This window comes from Salvelinus sp. IW2-2015, linkage group LG5 (genome assembly GCF_002910315.2).
Source record: "Salvelinus sp. IW2-2015 linkage group LG5, ASM291031v2, whole genome shotgun sequence".
Taxonomy (NCBI): Eukaryota; Metazoa; Chordata; class Actinopteri; order Salmoniformes; family Salmonidae; genus Salvelinus; species Salvelinus sp. IW2-2015.
Window position 1 is genome coordinate 6,675,572 of NC_036844.1, and position 20,017 is coordinate 6,695,588.

Consider the following 20,017-nt stretch of genomic DNA (forward strand, 5'->3'; position numbering starts at 1 on the left):
GGGAAGGAGAAAAGTAGTTGAGTGTCACCCGCATAGCAATGATAGGAGAGACCATTTGAGGATATGACGGAGCTGAGTGACTTGGTGTATAGCGAGAAGAAGAGAGGTCCTAGAACCGAGCCCTGGAGGACACCAGTAGTGAGAGTACGTGGTGCAAACATAGATCTTCTCCATGTCACCTGGTAGGAGTGATGTGCCAAGTAGGACACAATCCAAGATTGTGCACAGCCAGAGGCGCCCAGCCCTGAGAGGGTGGAGAGGAGGATCTGATGGTTTATGGTGTTGAAGGCAGTGGACAGATCTAGGAGATTAAGAACAGAGGAGAGAGAGTCCATTTTGGTAGTGCGGTGAGCCTCCATGACACAGAAAAGAGCCGTCTCAGTTGAATGACCCGTCTTGAAGCCTGACAGGTTAACTTGGTATGCCTCACTTGCAACTGCATTTAAGCCTATAGGATACTTTAGATGTGCTTTTGACACAAATTGTAAAAAAGAATCCTGTCATTTTATATTAGGTTAACGGCTACTGAGCTCTAATGTACTTGTCCTCTTGCTCAGTTGTGCACCGGGGCCTCCTACTCCTCTTTCTATTCTGGTTAGAGCCAGTTTGTGCTGTTCTGTGAAGGGAGTAGTTCACAGCATTGTACGAGATCTTCAGTTTCTTGGCAATTTCTTGCATGGAATAGCCTTCATTTCTCAGAATAAGAATAGACTGATGAGTTTCAGAACAAAGTGCTTTGTTTCTGGTCATTTTGAGTCTGTAATCGAACCCACAAATGCTGATGCTCCAGATACTCAACTAGTCTAAAGAAGGCTAGTTTATTGCTTCTTTAATCAGGACAACATTTTTTAGCWGTGCTAACATAATTGCAAAAGGGTTTTCTAATGATCAATTAGCTTTTTAAAATGATAAACTTGGATTAGCTAACACAACGTGCCATTGGAACACAGGAGTGATGGTTGCTGATAATGGGCCTCTGTACGCCTATGTAGATATTCCATAAMAKAATCTGCCGTTTCCAGCTACAATAGTCATTTACAACATTAACAATGTCTACACTGTATTTCTGATCAATTTGATGTCATTTTAATGGACAAAAAATGTGCTTTTCTTTCAAAAACAAGGWCATTTCTAAGTGACCCCAAACTTKYAAACGGTAGTGTATGTACAAAAAGTTCAAAGGTACATATAGGAATTCACATGGGACTGGATAATACGTTTTAGGGTACATGTGCAAATAATCTAGTATAATGGTACATTTTTCTACCCAATGTATACAATATAAAGCTGCATTCGTAACAATGTGGGAGGTGGGAATTTACCAGTTKTGAAGTACTGTAGTAGTCATGGGAAAGTGAGGCTTTTTGTGCGGAAAAATGGTTAATTACTCTGAGCTTCATTATCTGTTCACAATGCACATTCATGATATCTGCTGGTCAGCAATAAATAGCAGCGTGTGATGATTTTTCTCTGTTGTTTTCATTATAACACTGTGGTCCAGTGGTAAGTCATTGGCTTTATAGCCTAGCCAAATGTTGTTGTCAAATGCGCCGAATACAACAGGTGTAAACCTTACAGTGAAATGCGTACTTACAAGCCCTTAAGGATCTCCACAGATCGGTGTCACACCCACGGGACGGTTGAGCTAACGTAGGCTAATGTGATTAGCATGAGGTTGTAAGTAACAAGAACATTTCCCAGGACATAGACATATCTGATATTGGCAGAAAGCTTAAATCCTTGTTAATCTAACTACACTGTCCAATTTACAGTATCTATTACAGTGAAAGAATACCATGCTATTGTTTGAGGAGAGTACACAGTTTTGAACTTAAAGTTATTAATAAACCAATTTTCCACATTTGGGCAGTCTTGATACAACATTTTGAACAGAAATGCAATGGTTCATTTGATCTGTCTTAAACTTTGCATATTCACTGCTGCCATCTAGTGGCCAAMACCTAAATTGCAGCTGGGCTGGAATAATACATTATGGCCTTYCTCTTGCATTTCAAAGATGATGGTACAAAAAMATTCCYAAAAACTAATGTTTTTTTTCTTTGTATTATCTTTTACCAGATCTAATATTCTCAGATGTTATATTCTCCTACATTCCTTTCACATTTCCACAAACGTCAAAGTGTTTCCTTTCAAATGGTATCAAGAATATGCATATCCTTGCTTCAGGGTCTGAGCTAGAGGCAATTAGATTTGTGCATGTCATTTTAGGCAAAAATTGGAAAAAAGGGGCGGATCCTTAAGAATTAAGGGCTTGTAAKTGAGGTTTACACCTGTTGCATTCAGCGCATGTGACAAATAAAATGTGATTTTATTTGAAAATCCCACTTCCCACTTGGTTAAGAACGCAGAATTAGGTAAAATCATTACTGCAATYTGAAATATAGGTGGGGGCAATGTGGTCATKGTCTAACCGCCAGTATAAATGTTGTACCAGTTTAAGTGGTTTTATAATTATATTCATGAAGATTTAACACCTCTGTTAGCATTGTCAGTTTGGTTATTGTTGTAGGAACTTGTGATATTTAAGAGCTGCGCTGTTTTAAGAGGTTACTGGGCATTTTCTAGTGATGGGAAAATGAGATGTTCCAGCCAATTGTGTCGAAGATAGGTTCGTATCGCAAGGCTTTGATCAACACATTGTACATTAGTGGCACCYGCTGGTCAAAATCATTTAGAACAGCCAAATTATTATAGATTACATCGCACATGCCGTAACACATGCGCAGGGTAGCCTTTTTTGTCTTCTACCAAACCAATCTGGTGGTCGTTCGACAACCTTCTGTTTCTGATGAAGTGATACAAGCATCGGCACACTACATCGAAGTAAACTGCTTAGCAATTTTGAGCTCCGATAAAGCTCCGATATCAAACGTAACATCACTAGCACGGCAGCTGGTTCACAGGAAGTTGTTTAATGTTCAATAACTCAATGTCACCTAGTTAAAAGTGGGTTATTGACAATTTCACGTTCATTTACTCTAGCTAATACTTCACACTCACTGACCTGACAGTCTGGGTGGAACGTGAGTATTACAATTACATGGTGACCAGCTATAAATGAAATATGTTATGATTCTTTGGTTTGACATTCACTTATGACAGCTTTGAACAAGACTGCAGAACTGACAGTCTACTAGATCAATGTTTATGAACACACCATATTAACTGTCATGACATTCCATCTCATGGGAGACCAAAAWGAGCTAGCTGATAGCMACACTGAGAATAAGCCACTCCTGCAATCTTCTGATAGSCTGCCGCTGTTACAGTATGCTGCCAMTCAGCAAGTGATGTRMATGTTGTCAAMAGAAGAGTCAGTGAAGATACTGTAGGTGACTGGCAAGATTGCTGTGGCAGTAAGTGTCCTGTAGGTTACTGGCAACATTTTGCCTGTATGTCATTGTGATTTTTTACAATAACTTACTGAAAAGTAGTTTCCAGTTAAGAAATTAACCATTCACAGCAACACGTTGCYATTAAGTTAATGGAAAATGCATAATAACCTCTTCACAGTGTAGCTCATTACTGACACATTCTCTTACCACGTTTGCGGAACAGACAGTGTCAAAGGAGGTGGTTGCAATTGCATAACCATCAAACATTTAAACAGCTATAATACTTCCACCAGTACATTGCCCAMACCTATCAAAGCACAGTGACGATCGTACCTTATACCTACAAGGTACCGAACTGTACCATGTGAGTTCATATGTGCACCTCTGAAGTGTACCTTTGACCTTTTTGTACCGCAGGTAACAACACCGTACCCTAACCATACCGTCATATTTTTGCCCCCCAGTTTTATCATTGGAATGTGATACAAAATGAGGTGTGGTTTAGGACCATGCGTTGTCATAATACAAAATTAGATATTTTACACTAATTTAAGTCAGAATACAGCAGAAGACTGTCATTTTATAGTAATAACATCAAGTTGTTGTATATATTTAATTTTACTTTAACTGCAATTTTAAGCAAAGTTCAGAAATGTATTCTTATTCATCTCCACTATGTCCACAGACCTCGTGTCGCAGCAGGAACTTCAGGTAGCTCGCAAACAAGAGGTTGCGAGTTCAAAGTTCAAAAGTCCCAAATAATCAGCATACAGTAGCATACTGTCCTTTCACCTGATTTTAGCTGTAAAAAATGCAGTAACTCGATGTAGATTTACCATATKTTCACCGCAAATAGACAAAAGCCTCCAGTGGACCATGACACAACGTCTTAAAAACGTCCTCAGTTATTCCAAATGACATTTGACACCTGGGCATTTGTGCTCAAATGTTGTCACKTGTAGTGTCATGGTATCACATGTTGAAATTTTGCATCCCCATGTTGTCACGTTTATTTCATATTATTTTCACGAGATCATGTGCTTCAATGTTGTCACGTGTAGTTTTACGTTATCACCTTGCTTCACATGTTGTCACATGTTGATTCACATGTAGTCACGTTATCACATTAACTTCACATCAAATCACATGTGATCACATGAGATATCACGAGATCATGTGAAATTATCATGTGAAATTCATGTGGTTTTTCCATAAGGGCAATACTTTTCTTCTTAACATATTCCGCTTTTTTCTAAACCTATTCATGTAACATTAATCATCAAATCTAACGACCATAATTTCAATATACAGTATAACATGGAGATTCAATCACTGACGAATGAACCACTGTCATTCTTTAGACAATCTTCACAGACACAAATATCTACAGACTGGACCAGGTTGTATGAGATGCTTATGAAATGCTTTATGAAGGCTATTTRAGGATGTGGCTGGAGCACCAACATTAGATAGCCGAGATGCGCTGTCCGGCCTCTCCTTGGCACCCATCCTCAGTCAGCTACAGTGTCTGTGTTTCAACTGGCACCCTATTCTCTAAATAGTGCACTACTTATGACCATGGCCTATTGGCCCATAACTAGCATAATATATGACAGGATTATAACAGACATGGTGAATGTTAAATCAACAACGATCCCTGTGATTACGTAATGATTCAACTGTATTCACTGTCATTCGTTTTCACTGTAATTCAAAGCTTTTCTAAAGTCAAATGCTTAAAGATCCTCCTTCTACGAGGTGTTTATGAATGCCATTTTGAGGATATGGCTGTAGAACAACATTAGATAGGCAGCATTAGTAAGCTGTGGTGGGCTGGCCGGCCTTCACCTTGGCACCCCAGAGTATGACACCATCTCAGCCTGATGTTTAATCAGAGGATGGTAGTGACCCCCCCGCACGGCATTGACGTCCATACAACAGTGATGAATTACCGCCACATCCTCTGCCCTCAGAAAGGCCGTAAACACAACCATAATTCCGTCTCTTATTTGTTTTATATACAGTGGTGGTGGAGGAGGGCGTGGGGGGGTCTGAGGTGACACGGTGGAGGGAACGATCGATAGGGAGGGAATCGAGGGCAGGTTATATCTCTCTGCTATGTTCCTCCACGACTCTAAAGTGGGCTGCATGCTGCATTCGAGGGGAAACTTCTTGTGGTGATATTTGACGTTTCGGTGAGTTTCAGGTTTAAACCAAAACGGAGACAGAAGAGGGCAAACTGATGTGTCAGTGAAGAAAATGGGAGGAAGAACAAATAACTGGTTATTTAATGTAGTGTTATATCATCCTGTCCTCTTTTGTTTGCGTAACCAAGTTCAGCCTAGTAGMTAGGTCTATTGTGTGTAGCCCTCTAGCTACTATGTTTATGTCATTTCTTTATTTTCTGAATCACTCCAAAAAGAAGTTCCCTTGCGGGGAAAAAGGTTCTTCTTCTTCTAACATTGTAAGAAAAAAGGATATCTCATAATAGTCAGATGACACACAGAGGTGCTAGAGAATACAAATCAAGTGAATGGCGTTGAGAGATGACAGCCAGTGAAATCTCAGCAGCAGGGAGTGTAGTCATGGCAGATTCAAGGAGGCTGAAGGCTGCTTTCTGGCACGTTGAAATCAAGAGCTGCTCCTGTATAGAACCCGGCCTTGAGAAGAGAGAGGCTTTCAATGTGATGTATGGGAGGGAATACTGMCTCCCTCAATGTGTGTGTGTGTGTGTGCGTGTGTGGGTGTGTGTTTGTGTGCGTGAGGGTTGGTGAATGCATAGGTTTGTATGTGGTATGCTTTGGGATTTCTGTGTGCTTAAGTGTGTACAGTGTAGGTAGGCTCTGCAAGCGAATGTGTCTTTTAGGGTTGCACAGAATTTTATAATTTGCTATTACACTCTAATAGCAGATAAAAGCAAAGATGGGGATGTGAAAAGCTCTGGCAGACAGCTAAGCCAACATCATGAACTATTCAGTTAAGTGCACAAACACTGAAATGGTTTTATCACCTGGTTTATTCTTCCTCCATTTAGTATGATATGTTACATTTCATATGGTACCAAAAGGGTTCTTTGCAGAGGGATAGGGTTCTACCAAGAACAGTTTTGGAAGACAAGGGTTCTTTGTAAGGCAAAGGGTTCTACCTACTGTAGAACCTTTTCTTCCAAAAAAAACGGTTATTTGGATGATAAAGGTTCTTTGATGAKTCTTTGGAAGGCAAGAAGGGTTCTACAGAGAACCATATATACCATTTCCCAGGATGCTCTATTGCAGGGAGATTTTCATAATAGTTTGTTTTACTGTAATATCTGTGTTTTTGCATGTGTAACAGTATTGCTTCCGTCACTCTCTGGGCTCGGACCAGGAACCCTCTGCRCACATCAACAACTGCCTCCCACGAAGCATCGTTACCCATCGTTCCACAAAAGCCCTGGCAGAGCAAGGGGAACAACTACTTCAAGGTCTCAGAGCGAGTGACGTCACCGATTGAAACGCTAATAGAGCTCACCCCGCTAACTAGCTAGCGATTTCACACCAGTTACAGTCACCCCCCTTTTGCCCTCCTCATTTTCTGCAGCAACCAGTGATCCGGGTCAACAGCATCAATGAAACAGTATTGCTTCCGTCCCTCTCTGGGCTCAAACCAGGGATCCTCTGCACACATCAACAACTGCCTCCCACGAAGCATTGTTACCCATTGTTCCACAAAAGCCACAGCCCTTGCTGAGCAAGGGAAACAACTACTTCAAGGTATCAGAGCGAGTGACGCCAACTAGCTAGCCATTTCACACCGGTTACACATGGATTGGTTGATTAATGTTATGTTACACAAAGACACGTAAAATACAGTATTCTGAACTAAATCAATCGGTTGGATTTATTGCACCCGAGATTGTTGTTCCAGTTTRCATGATTGGGATAGTCTAAGTATGCAGTCTTCCCTACCCTGGCAATCATTCTGAATGCGGGTTGCGGGTGATTAACAATTCCAYTTGTTGGATATGTAMAATATGTTACAAATCTGACATATGTATGATAGGTTACCAATTCAAATTTGTTGTGGCTAATATGAGTTAGGTGGTTAGGGGTTAAGGTTAGCGTTAAGGTTAGAGTTAGGGTTAGGGTTAGGAGTTAGGTTAAAGGTTTAAGGTTAGGGGAAGGGTTAGCTAACATGCTAAGTAGTTGCTAATTCGCTAAAATTGTCACGCCTGCTCCCGCTCTCCCTCCCTGGCACTCAAGGGCGCCAGGCTGCCCAGCACTACGCACTCTTGCCACCATCATTACGCACACCTGCTTCCCTCRTCACGCGCATCAGCGATTCATTGCACTCACTTGGACTCAATCACCTGTGTCATTACCTCCCCTATATCTGTCTGTTCCCCAGCTCTGTTCCCCGCTTCAGGATTAATCGTYGTATGTCTTTGTATTACCCGGTTCTGACGCTGGTCCTGTCCCGTTCCATGTCTGTGTAAATKAAATGTTCACTCTCTTTACCTGCTTCTCATCTCTGGCGTCAGTTGTTACAAAAATGCTAAAGTTTTCCATGATGAGAACACACAACCTTTGGGTTGCTAGATGTTCACGTTCATCTTTGCCTTAAAACTGCAATATGCAACTTGGGAGCGACCTGACCAAATTCACATAGAAATGTCATTYGCATTGAAAGCAAGTCTAAAAAGCGGTAGATCTGTTCTATGTGAGCTATTTCTATGCTTCCAGTTCTTAAGTTTTGATTCAACGTATTTTGCTTCCGGTTTTGTACACCAGCTTCAAACAGCTGAAAATACATTATTTTTGCTTATGGAAAATATATTTCACAGCGATTTAGATTGTACAATGATTCTCTACACTATACTTTCTTGCTTGGTCACATAAACTGAAATTAGGGGAAACTATTACTATTTTAGCAACCAGRAAATGGTGGAGAGATTTCTGTATTGTGCATCTTTAAGTAACCTTCTGCGGTGGCATGTATTCATGGATGCCAAGGGAAGCCAGGCTTTACAAAGAAAAATTACAAAGAAAATAAGAAAATGAAAGAAAAAAATATGTMTTTTGTCTCTGTGTTTTCATAATTTTGCTTCAATTCGCAAGAGGCTGAATGTATCTCACTGGAGAAACCATCCGAGCGAGTGAAACCCCGCCCATCTGTCTCTGTACTGTATACGTAGGCCATCTATATGATGCTGTCTGGTCATAAAAAGTATGACATTGTTGATGCCCATAGCATTGAATGCAAGGGAAGGCAGCGAGCATTTGGCATCCTTTGATAAAAAAATAAAATAAAATAATAGCCAATCAGCGTTGAGCTAAACTGAGTGAGCTCAACTGTGAATTGTCCTGGTGCACCAAAAAAAACTGTCAAGGGAAGCCCGTTTTGGATTTGGCTTCACTCCTATCACAGAGAAATACATAATCGACAGAAACRACTTGAATTGTTGCATCTCGTTGTGTTGGTGTCCTCCGGTGGCAGGCTAGCTAAAATTGTCCTTTTACTAAATTAGCCATGTATGGCGATAGGGATTTGGACTTGTGGTTTTACTTATGTTAACTAGCTAACATTGCCCATGAAAGGAAGTTATGCTTACGAGCAAGCATTTTAGCATGTATTGTATGACAGTCATAGACCGTTTCGTCTACATGAAAGAGAGGAGGATGGAATTGACGTTTCTCTACAAGTAGGGTGAGTCAACATGAACAAACGAATGAACACACACACACACACACACACACACGCACGCACGCACGCACGCACGCACGCACGCACGCACGCACGCACGCACGCACGCACGCACGCACGCACGCACGCACACACACACACACACACACACACACACACACACAAATCAGAACCATGGACAGTCACATCAATAGCTTATGTTGTACATAATTGTACATAATTGCCTCAATTACCTCGACACCGGTGCCCCCCGCACATTGACACATTGACCTTGTACCAGTACCTGCTGTATATAGCCACGCTATTGTTATTTACTGCTGCTCTTTAATTATTTTTTATTCTTATCTCTTACTTTTTTAGGGATTTTCTTCAAACTGCAATGTTGGTTAAATGGCTTATAAGTATTGACAGATGTGACAAATAAAGATTTGATTTGTTGATTGGACTTAACTGTTGTTGGTGTCTTATGGTTTTCACTCTATTACACTAAGCATAGGTGATTTGATGATGTTGAAATGTTGCAGTTGAAATGGTGCTGGARTAGTGGAGGCWGCYCCTGTTTAATACTTTGTGACTTGCAGTAACTCTCTATGGTTGTAAATCTTGCTTGGCCATGCTGAAGGTCATCTGACTGTTTGTTACATGCAATATGCTTTATGGACTTCACCGGACAGAGGTTGCTCTCCGGTTTTGTGATGAAACAAAGGTGTGGKTGAATTYATTCTGCCACTGTGTCTCGGCCTAAGGCATATATMACGGTCACAAGGCATATGAACTAACAGGTTATAGAGCAAACAAYRCAATTATCACAACAAATATGTTGTAATATGGYTTTTTTTTCTGGCTTGGCTTCTCCAGTGATTTTACTACACACCAGTACTGACCTTTTGTCTTATGTATCCATACCAAACGTAACATATCATACGTTATGGGTGTCCCAGATTTACGTTTACTATGTTACGTCTAGTCATTGAGACCAGGGTGGTTTATTTGATTCTATTATATGTGCAGAAGCAGCAGCAGATACAAGATACAGTATGTTCTCCACCATCTAGGAGAGGAGGGACAGCAGACTCATATTGACTTTTATATTAATACCAGTATTGATACGATTTTCCCTCATAGCCTACAGCAGGTAATGGACTGACACGTACTTTAATGCAGACGCTTCTCATTTGCTTCTGTATCTTTCAAACTTGTGCCTGTGTAGTGCTCTTAACAGACATTTGTATTGCTTGATGCCCCAGGAATAAGGAGTGCATTGTGCAAAAATGTGTATTATCGGAAAAAGGATGAACCAATTGTCTGGCCACAAGTATTATCTAACTTTTCAAATCACTTTTTGGCTACATTAATTCAGCTCCACAAATTATTCTCATTCTCTCATTCCATATTTGCTATAAGATTTTTTTTATTAACTTCCCTCCCCATAATACTTGTTCATTGCCGATGGTGGACTACATCCAATCTCTAGCTACCGCTAGTGCTGTAGGGCTACTAATGCTTGTGCATGCTAAATGAGCTAACAATGTTCTCACCACAGTAATGACACCTCTCTCTCTCCAACGCTGTGCTGTTTCCCAGCCTCATTAACATCTCAATGTCTCTCTCCCACGTCCGGTTATTTTGTCTATGCACCACACTATACCCAGATGGACAGATACCATCTGGTAGGGATGGAGGGAGGAGAGGAGGATGGAGGAGGGGCGAGAGGAGGAGAGACGAAAAGAGAAGAAAAGAAAAGAGAAGMAAATAGAAGAGGAGAGGGGGAGAGAATAGACACAAACAGAAGAAGCACAGGTGATTTGAAGCACAAAGAGAAATACCAGTGAAGCTGTCTTTGTTAATAACCAGTAGAGACACATGGACACTATCTCTCGTATTATATTGGCCTGGCCGATATTGGACTGTCTGCACATCAACCCTTGCAGCTCACTATACAACAGTATTTGCTTTTCAAATGTCAATCTCTAACAGGGCTGCCTCGAACTCGCTCCTCTAGAACATTAGACTCCTTAGGGCTCTGGTCAAAAGTAGTGCACTATATAGGTAATAGTGTGCTATTTGGGAACGCATTCACCCCATATACTGTAGGCATTAGCTACCATGGGCATAAAGCTGTGGGTATAAAAGGTTAACTTCTTATGGCTGCAGGGGCAGTATTGAGTAGCTTGGATGAAAGGTGCACAGAGGTGCCCAGAGTAAACGGCCTGCTCCTCAGTCATAGTTGCTAATATTTGCATATTATTATTRGTATTGGATAGAAAACACTCTGATGTTTCTAAAACTGTTTGAATTATGTCTGTGAGTATAACAGAACTCATATGGCAGGCAAAAACCTGAGAAGTTCCACTTCCTGTTTGGATTTTTTCTGAGGTGGCAGATTTTCAACCAAGCTCTCATTGAAATTACAGCGAGATATTCACTTCCTACGGCTTCCACTAGATGTCAACAGTCAATAGAACTTTGTCTGATGACTCTAATGTGAAGGGGGGCCGAAGGAGACAGGTATTAGTCACCACTGCCACGAGCTGACCATGCTTTGACCACGCACGTTCACGTGATAGGCAGCTCCGTTCCATCGCTCAACTGAAGTCAATCTAATTCTCCGGTTGAAACGTTATTCAAGATGTATGTTAACAACATTCTAAAGATTGATTCAGTACATMGTTTGACATGTTTCTACTGACTGTTATGGAACTATTGGACATTTCGTCACGTTATAGTGGACGCGCTTTGTGACTTTGGAATTGTTTACCAAACGCGCTAACCAAAGTAGCTAATTGGACATAAATAACGGACATTATCGAACAAATCAAGCATTTATTGTGGACCTGGGATTCCTAGGACTGCATTCTGAGGAAGTTCATCAAAGGTAAGGAAACATTTATCATGTATTTTCTGGTTTCTGTTGACTCCAACATGGCGGATAATTTGGCTATTGTTCTGAGCGCCGTCTCAGATTATTGCATGATTTGCTTTTTCCGTAATTTTTTTGGGAAATCTGACACAGCGGTTGCATTAAGGAGAGGTATATCTATAATTCCATGTGTATAACTTGTGTATATCTACATTTATGATGAGTATTTCTGTTGAAACGATGTGGCTATGCAAAATCACTTGATGTTTTTGGAACTAGTGAATGTAACGCGCCAATGTAAACTCAGATTATTTTATATAAATATGAACTTTATCAAACAAAACATGCATGTATTGTGTAACATGAAGTCCTATGAGTGTTGTCTGATGAAGATCATCAAAGGTTAGTGATTCATTTTATCTCTATTTCTGCTTTTTGTGACAGCTATATTTCGCTGGAAAAATGGCTGTGCTTATTGTGGTTTGGTGGTGACCTAACATAATCGTTTGTAGTGCTTTCGCTGAAAAGCATATTTGAAATCGGACACTTTGGTGGGATTAACACGCAAGATTACCTTTAAAATGATATAAGACACATGTATGTTTGAGGAATTTTAATTATGAGACTTCTGTTGTTTGAATTTGGCGCCCTGCACTTTCACTGGCTGTTGTCATATCGATCCCGTTAGCGGGATGCAGCCATAAGAAGTTAACTAGGTTCTCTTAATGCTGTCAAGAGGCTGGGCTGGGCGGTTAAGTGGTTGATAATAGCTGGCCTATGGTTTTTGCTGGACAACAGCACTTCAACTTTAGCACCACACGGCTGATGGATGTATGTGGACGTATGGAGGGATCGGTGGATTGACGTCTATAGGCTCGACACATTTAACACTTAAACATGCACCAGGAGGAGAGGCAAGAGGCAGAAGGCATTAGACACCGCAGTTAACATGGGCAAAATGACAGGCGGTGGGAGGCTTAATGGAATGAGATACGGGAAGGGGGAAGGGAAGGAGAGAGAGAAAGAGGGAGGCAGAGGTAGTGAGAGAAGAGAGAGAGAGGGAGGAGAGAGGCGGGATATAAGAGAACAATTAGAGGACAGGAAACAAGMGATCTGAAAGAGACATAAAGAAGAGAGGAGATGGAGTCCTTTCAGGGTTTTATCAGGAAACTAGTATACTAGACTCTAAAAGCAAATTAAGCGACATTACTGAGAGAATGGCCTTGTCTGGACTTTATTGATTAAAGGTTTCTTTAAAGATGTATGGATTCAAGGAGAGTTAGAGAAGAGGAAAACAATTACGGGCCCGAAAGATCCAAGGAATAATGGTAAAATACAAGTCCAAAGCATCACTATAGCGCTTTTCGAACTACCAATGACTGAGCCATACATCCTCTCTTAAACCTGCTGACCCAAACTCACCCTTGAACAAACCATGTACACATCCCAGTTCAACCCTAACCCTAACCCTAGCCCTTAGAACCAATAATGAAATAAAAGTCCACAGCTATGGATGTTTGAGAGGGAAGAGTTGGCATCTACTGTATCGCTTCCCATTATGTCAGATGATTCCTGCTTCACCTTGTCTTTGGGCAGGTGTGATGCATAATTGCCACTCCATTCCAGACGTGCCTTCCTGAGTTCACAACACTATCCATATGCGCTTTTGGAATATTGAAATGTATCACTCGCTCACTCGGTGTCAGGGTAACAGATGGTTGCTGTAGGACAATCTCAGCATCTGTGTCAGCGCCATGACAACAGTAACCTTTGATCTTGAATATAATTAAATAACTCTCCCTCTGCTGCTACCACCTCTCGRATCGTCTAGAACACCAGGACCTTCTGAGCGTCTCACGTCTTCCGGTGGGAGTGTGGTGCTGTCTCCAGTTCACAGGAAGAGAATTTAAAGATGTACTGTTTGTCAAAGATGTGTGTGTGCTCCATGACAGTAACAAACGAGGAGAGGAAAGAGAGGGAGAGAGTAGGCTAATTCATTCGTTTCATGCTAATGATGATCTGATACTATACCCCCCCATTTGAATAAGGTTCTAATTTTGACCCAAACTCATGTGTAATTCACCTGCATTTCTGTAGGGAAAACATCACAAGCCGACTGTGTGTCGTGCATTTACACATCAAACACACTCCCTTATCTCCCTCCTCTCCTTTCCTCCCTCCTCTCCCATCTTGTCTTCTTCCGTTTGGGAGATGGTACTGCTCTGAACACAAGACAAAGAAGACACTGGGGAGCCTCATCTAAATAAGAGGTACAACATACAATATATACCAGCATAGAAATAGTTACTATTTATACATATATTTATCAGTAGGCTATGGTGTACATAATGAATCAATTMATTTGCCATAGAATGCCATTGGGGATGTGCCACTGATCAAGTTGAACAGTGCAATTGCCATATTAAACATAGTAAATATTGATAAGACATGGAGATAAGAATTGAGCATTCTCATTTCTTACATCACCTCAAAACACACACTATCATCCCACCATTCACACCAATACCATGGGTGGTCTCGCCGTAATCAAATCAGATAGCTACAGGATCTGACATCTCCAACTACAATACAGGATCCCAATATCTCCATTAGCTACAGGCAGGGTAGAAGAGGCTTATATAGATATCCTAACATSAGAACTGTATCATAACTGCCTGCTTCCCCCTCTCCATCCTGCTCTCTCACCCCGTCCTTCTCTATCTCTCTCTCACTCCCKCTCTCTTCTGTCTGATTCCTATGCAAGTAGGTCATTAGTACGTGGCCAGAGTTGGGGAATATATGAATGAGTGGACTGCCTCTGTCTCTGTTGCCCAAAGATCCATCGGTTCAGGGCATTTACCCCAATGTTTTGATATATGTTTCCTTCCTCTCCGTCTTAATTTCCTACCGGCGGGCAGACTGGCACTTGACCCACTCTGGCCCTCCTCAACCCTCCAACCCTTCCAATCTCAAAGCATTGTAATCTTCTATCAATATCAGCTGTCTCACAAAAAAACGKGACACCACTGTAAATCGGAGGAGACTAACGCCGTGGAGGAGAGGATGCAACCTCTTAGACGCTAAGTCCCCAATTTAGGGGAATTTGAGCGGTTCTGGACCTGTTCCCGACTGACATTTTGTTAACAAGGCGCTCTGTGAATATCGCAGGGTCTAGTGCCTTATATTGCCAGAAAACCCCATCTGTCCTCTTTTCCGCTACCACTTTGTCAGCGGAGCGGAAGTGTCAGGTTTCACACCCCACATTTGCATAGGGAGTGAYGTATCACATTTTCTGTCCTGTACAGACAAAGCCTGGGAGACGGCATCTTAAAGGGGACAGTCTAGCAATTTCAACAATCATGGTTTCATGTCACTGTGATATTCTCAACTGGATTCAGAGCTCTTAACAAAAAAAAACATGAAAATAATACAAAAAAATACGAAATAATGCTAATAGAATTGAAACACGACCACTTTTTCTTGGTCACAGAGGGACAAAATCACGTTGTGGCTAAAGCTGAAGTTGTAAGGAGTCTGCAGACATTCGAATGGTGTCTCTGCGTCGCTCAGAGGAGGCTTGGCAGAAAATGCTCTGTYGTCAGTTATATGAAATAGGGCCAAATTTGTACTGTCACTAAACATGATCCTATTTATTTTACAGCTGTAAGAGAGGTGAAGTCATATAGYAAGTCGTTTATCATTTGATTGTCGATTCCCCTACTTTTGTCGAATAGGTAAACAATCATACCGGTATATATATTTTCAGAAGTGAGTATCTCACACAATGTATAATTATGTTTACCAGAAAAGTGAGTTCCAAACCGTTCTAGAACTATGCAGCATTACCAGTTATTGTTTATGRCCATCTCATGAAAAATAATGACTTTTGAGTATGTCTATTTAGGCGGAAATCTACATTTTGCCATGACGTTCAAGAGGTCTTGAGAGGGGTCGAGAGTGAATGCTAAGGCCCCTTTAGGTATAAAAAAAGATGAAAAATATTGAATTTGACCTTTACTATTATCGCCCATAGAAACACATTGAATAACACATTCATAAATGGTTMAAACAAATACAGAAAAAATAGCCCAAACGGTTTGGACGCTACAGACAAAGGTTGACGTTACAAACAGAAGTAAACTGACAAATTCTGCTGGGGATTTTTGTATTATGTTACTTAGGTTTAGAGTCTTAAGGATTAAAAGGAATACACCGTTTTTTAATAACACCGTTTTTTACGAACCTGTAAGAAAGCTGAAAGACCAACAAACTAAATGGAAAGCCAAAGCGAATTCAAAGTTAAGCACCAGGCCTATGAAGAGATGATGAGAGTGAGGGAGTAAGTAACTCTGCATGTCGTTCTGTTTGAAACTCTATTTGCTTACCCAGTATCAGTATGTCTCCTGTAGATACAGTATTATGCATGCAGATACATCCACCCTGTAAACACTGCATCAAACATGCATGCAGAAACACATCATGTACACTCCAGCTACAGTACGTCCCTGGAAGCCTTTGCATACTGTATGTGTGTATGTATGCAAATGTAATAAGGGGTGGATGAGGGGTGGATAATGAGGGGTGGAGGTGGTGGAACACATTAATACACAGCAAAGATTTTCAGAAGTAATCAGATTGCCAGAACAAGGATTTTAGAAATGGTGGAACTTCACTTACTATAAACACGGTTTGTTTTGCAAGAACTTATTCTAAGGGCTGGATTCAATCAGTATTGCCGAAGTATTGTGGAAGATCCGCGCAAAAATATTAAGGACATTTCCGATGAGCCGACCTCCCCAGCTTTTACCGTGAATGCAGTGTCCGCGACCGCGAGAACATTGACTTTCATTTCCAATCGCGGTATAAATGTCCTTCAGCGCTTCCGTCTGAAAAGAGCTGTGGATTCTAAAATCAACAACTATGACTAAAAACGTACAATATTCACCATCTAACTCTGTACGCAGAGTTGATGAAAGTCAATCTGTAAAAGAATGAGAAAACATACATTTATGTTTTGGATCAGGTTAGGCTACCATAACCCAAGTGGCAAATATTGACTAAAAACCAATTAACGATACATCTCTGTTTCTGAGATAAAGAGGGGGCCTTCCAGTAACACTATGGTATCAATTTACATGTATTTTTTTCAATAATATAATACATATCCTACAAATGAACCTTGGATTTGGGTAGAGAATTACAATATTAGCATTCTCGCTACACTTCACAATTATGGACATGACCGTTTTCAATWTAGCATACATTTTWGCAAATCTACCTATTTTTCTATAAAAAAAGTGGGTTTGAGATCATGTCTTTCTAAAGCATAACAACAAGAGAAGAAAACCTTACAATTTCATGCATACAGATAGGTTTTAATGCTTCAAAAGACATACAAGAGTGGGTGACCACAGTAAACTTGAATTTATTGACAAAAACACCATCTTCTATCCTCTCTTACACAGGTTTGACAGGACCGTAAAAACAAATGAATGAACAGACAAATGTAAAACAAAAAACAAAAATAAAAAACTTTATTGACTGCTGGTTCTGAAAATGTACAAAATTGTTTTGTCCTTTTATTGAGAGCAAAAATGTTAAATTTGGTATGCTTTATCGAAATGAAAATTTTAAAAYGATTATCAATGAGTGTATTCAGCTATTTTAACAGAAATGTTTCAAGTCACATATCTAGAAGGTAAAAACGGTAAAACTTAACAAAAAACAAGCTACTTATGCAGGACAGTAAAAAGTGGTGATGTTGCAGTGGTAAAAAGCAGGCAGAGTGCATAGTTTGTACAAAGGGGATAACTAGGGGCTAAAGGAAGTAAACCAACAGGTAAATCAGAAGTCCCAAACAACAATACAAAAACAAGCTTTTCATCTGGCTTTTCTTCCTTTAAACTGGCTAATCTGATGAACTAAACTACATTTTTCCTTTTATTCATTAAATTTTTTATTTGTTTTCGATGTTTTATTTTTATATGATACATCTGATTTTAATCATCATTTGAACATTTGAACATTTTCAAAAATAGTGGATTTCAAACTATGTAGTCGATTCTTGGCCCTCTAGAAACGTAAAGCTATGTATAAACAAAACCTTTGGTAAGAGAGTTGAGGATTTCAGGTACCAAAATTCCAAACTGTTCCGCGGTCATGTGCTTTGGAATACTTGACGGTTACCCCTTCCAAACCAGTCACCTCCACCCCACCCCCGAAAAAGGAAAGGATGAAAAAGCTTGACGAAGTGGAAAAAGATKATCCATTACACATAACACCAAACACTGAGATCCATTCACAAAATGCACCAAGTCTTGGAACCATGATATGGAAACATTGCAGTATCGCTTCTACTTTCTTTTTTAAAGACATCTAAGAAAGTTCGATAAATTAGACCCACATTTGGCATTCGAGTACAATCKTATTTCAATTAACACATTCTAAGTAAGTTGCAGTATGATCAGACACTGGTAGAGTWGTTACTAAGTGGGCCTTGGAAGCAGAGAAGTACATAAAATAAAATACTGCATTGATCTATGAATGAATACGAAGCAAACTGGCATGCATTAAAACACCCCTGGACATAAATAAGAATGCAGTGAAGATGTTATTTGGCCAGAGGTAATGGCTAAGAGGGWCAGAGGCAGGACGGGTAGTCATGGTAACAGGATAACATCACCACCATCAGATTACTGTACTTTTCAAAATAACAAACTAGAAAATATCATAGCACCACAGAGGAGAGAAAATAGCACCTAATTCTTGATTTCTTGTGCTTCATTGAAATGTGACATCTCACGTTGCATATATAGGTTGATAGATCAGAGATAGTGAATTATTGGGGGAAAAAATGACGTAAAAAGACGGTTTATTAAGTTAATAAAATCTCCAAATGCCACCAAAATAGGCACTTCGTTCAGGAGGACACAAAAAGAGGAGGAATGTTTTTGTGTATTTTTTTTCTTGACACATTTTGTTTTCTGCAAATCAACTCTCATATAGTAATGCAGAGTTTTTTTTTCTCCAACTTTTATTTTCATTCGGTTCTTAAATTACAATTAGGTGTGCTTCACAACCAGCAACAAAACAAGCATTCCTCATCTATTCTCCAATTTACACATTCAATTCCTCACTTCAGTATCTGCAAATTTGATGTATTCCAAAAACCATCATCTCCTAAAAAGTCACATGCACGTTTTGAAGCCAGAATCAATCAACATTACCAGGAAAAATATACAGAAAGTACTTACAAACATACAACAAATATTTATATATATTTATATATATAAGCTCCATTCAGAAGAATGGCGAGACAATTATGCACAAAACAAAGCTTTCGAAATTAWTGAATGAATGAGCGAATTAATAAAATATTCAGAGCGGGAGATAAGAGGGAGATTATTATTATGAWTTTTTTTTAACTGATCAAAACAAAACAATGAAGCAAACTGCCGAATCAGATGGAGTCCATGGCAATCTTCTGAAACCAGTGGAATTCCAGGTAAAGGTTTGCCTCGGGTGCGTTGGACAGGCAGACTGGATCTACATCAAGTGCACTGGGAGTGGGTGGAGGTTTCGGGTCGGAGATACAGGTCAGGGGTGAAGATAGGGGTCGGTAGTATCTAACTTATCCAGTTTCAAAACTTGCAYGTGATAGAGAAGGCACACTGAGGATGCAAGGTTGCTCTTTTTTATTATTATTATTTCTTACGAAATCCTACAGAAATGTATTCTAGTATTCTCATCTTGAATTTTTTGTATTTTATTTATACTTGTTGCTAGTGAACACAGAATGTTTTACACAAATCAAAATTGTCCTATTCATTTCATGTGTTTTGTTTTTGACAAAACAAATATGGTGTTTTATTTTCTCCATTTTGTTCAGTAAACAGTCTTAGCCAATGAAACAGACAGGACCCACTTCGAATCCAAACTTCTGCGTGGCTCCGCCGAAATCATTGAACATTATGTCAACAAAAGGCACCTGTTCCACCTTTGGTGTGTTGATCTCAAGTACTGTCTTTTCATAGCCCTTTTTCAACTGGAAAACAGAGGGAGAGGGACATTGTGAGAAAATGCTTCGGTGYTAAGAACATCTCACCCACACATACCCTTA

At 40.1% G+C, this 20,017-nt stretch overlaps 1 protein-coding gene across 1 annotated transcript in view; it reads right to left on the reverse strand.

Annotated features, from left to right (window-relative positions):
• Nucleotides 1–17,307: 17,307 nt before the first annotated feature.
• LOC111963846 (collagen alpha-1(V) chain-like) overlaps nucleotides 17,308–20,017 on the reverse strand; it is a 157,004-nt gene continuing 154,294 nt past the window's right edge. The window contains 1 exon segment of the mRNA XM_023987395.2: nucleotides 17,308–19,942. Within this exon segment, the coding sequence (XP_023843163.1) occupies nucleotides 19,796–19,942 (147 nt within the window). The 3' untranslated portion in view covers nucleotides 17,308–19,795.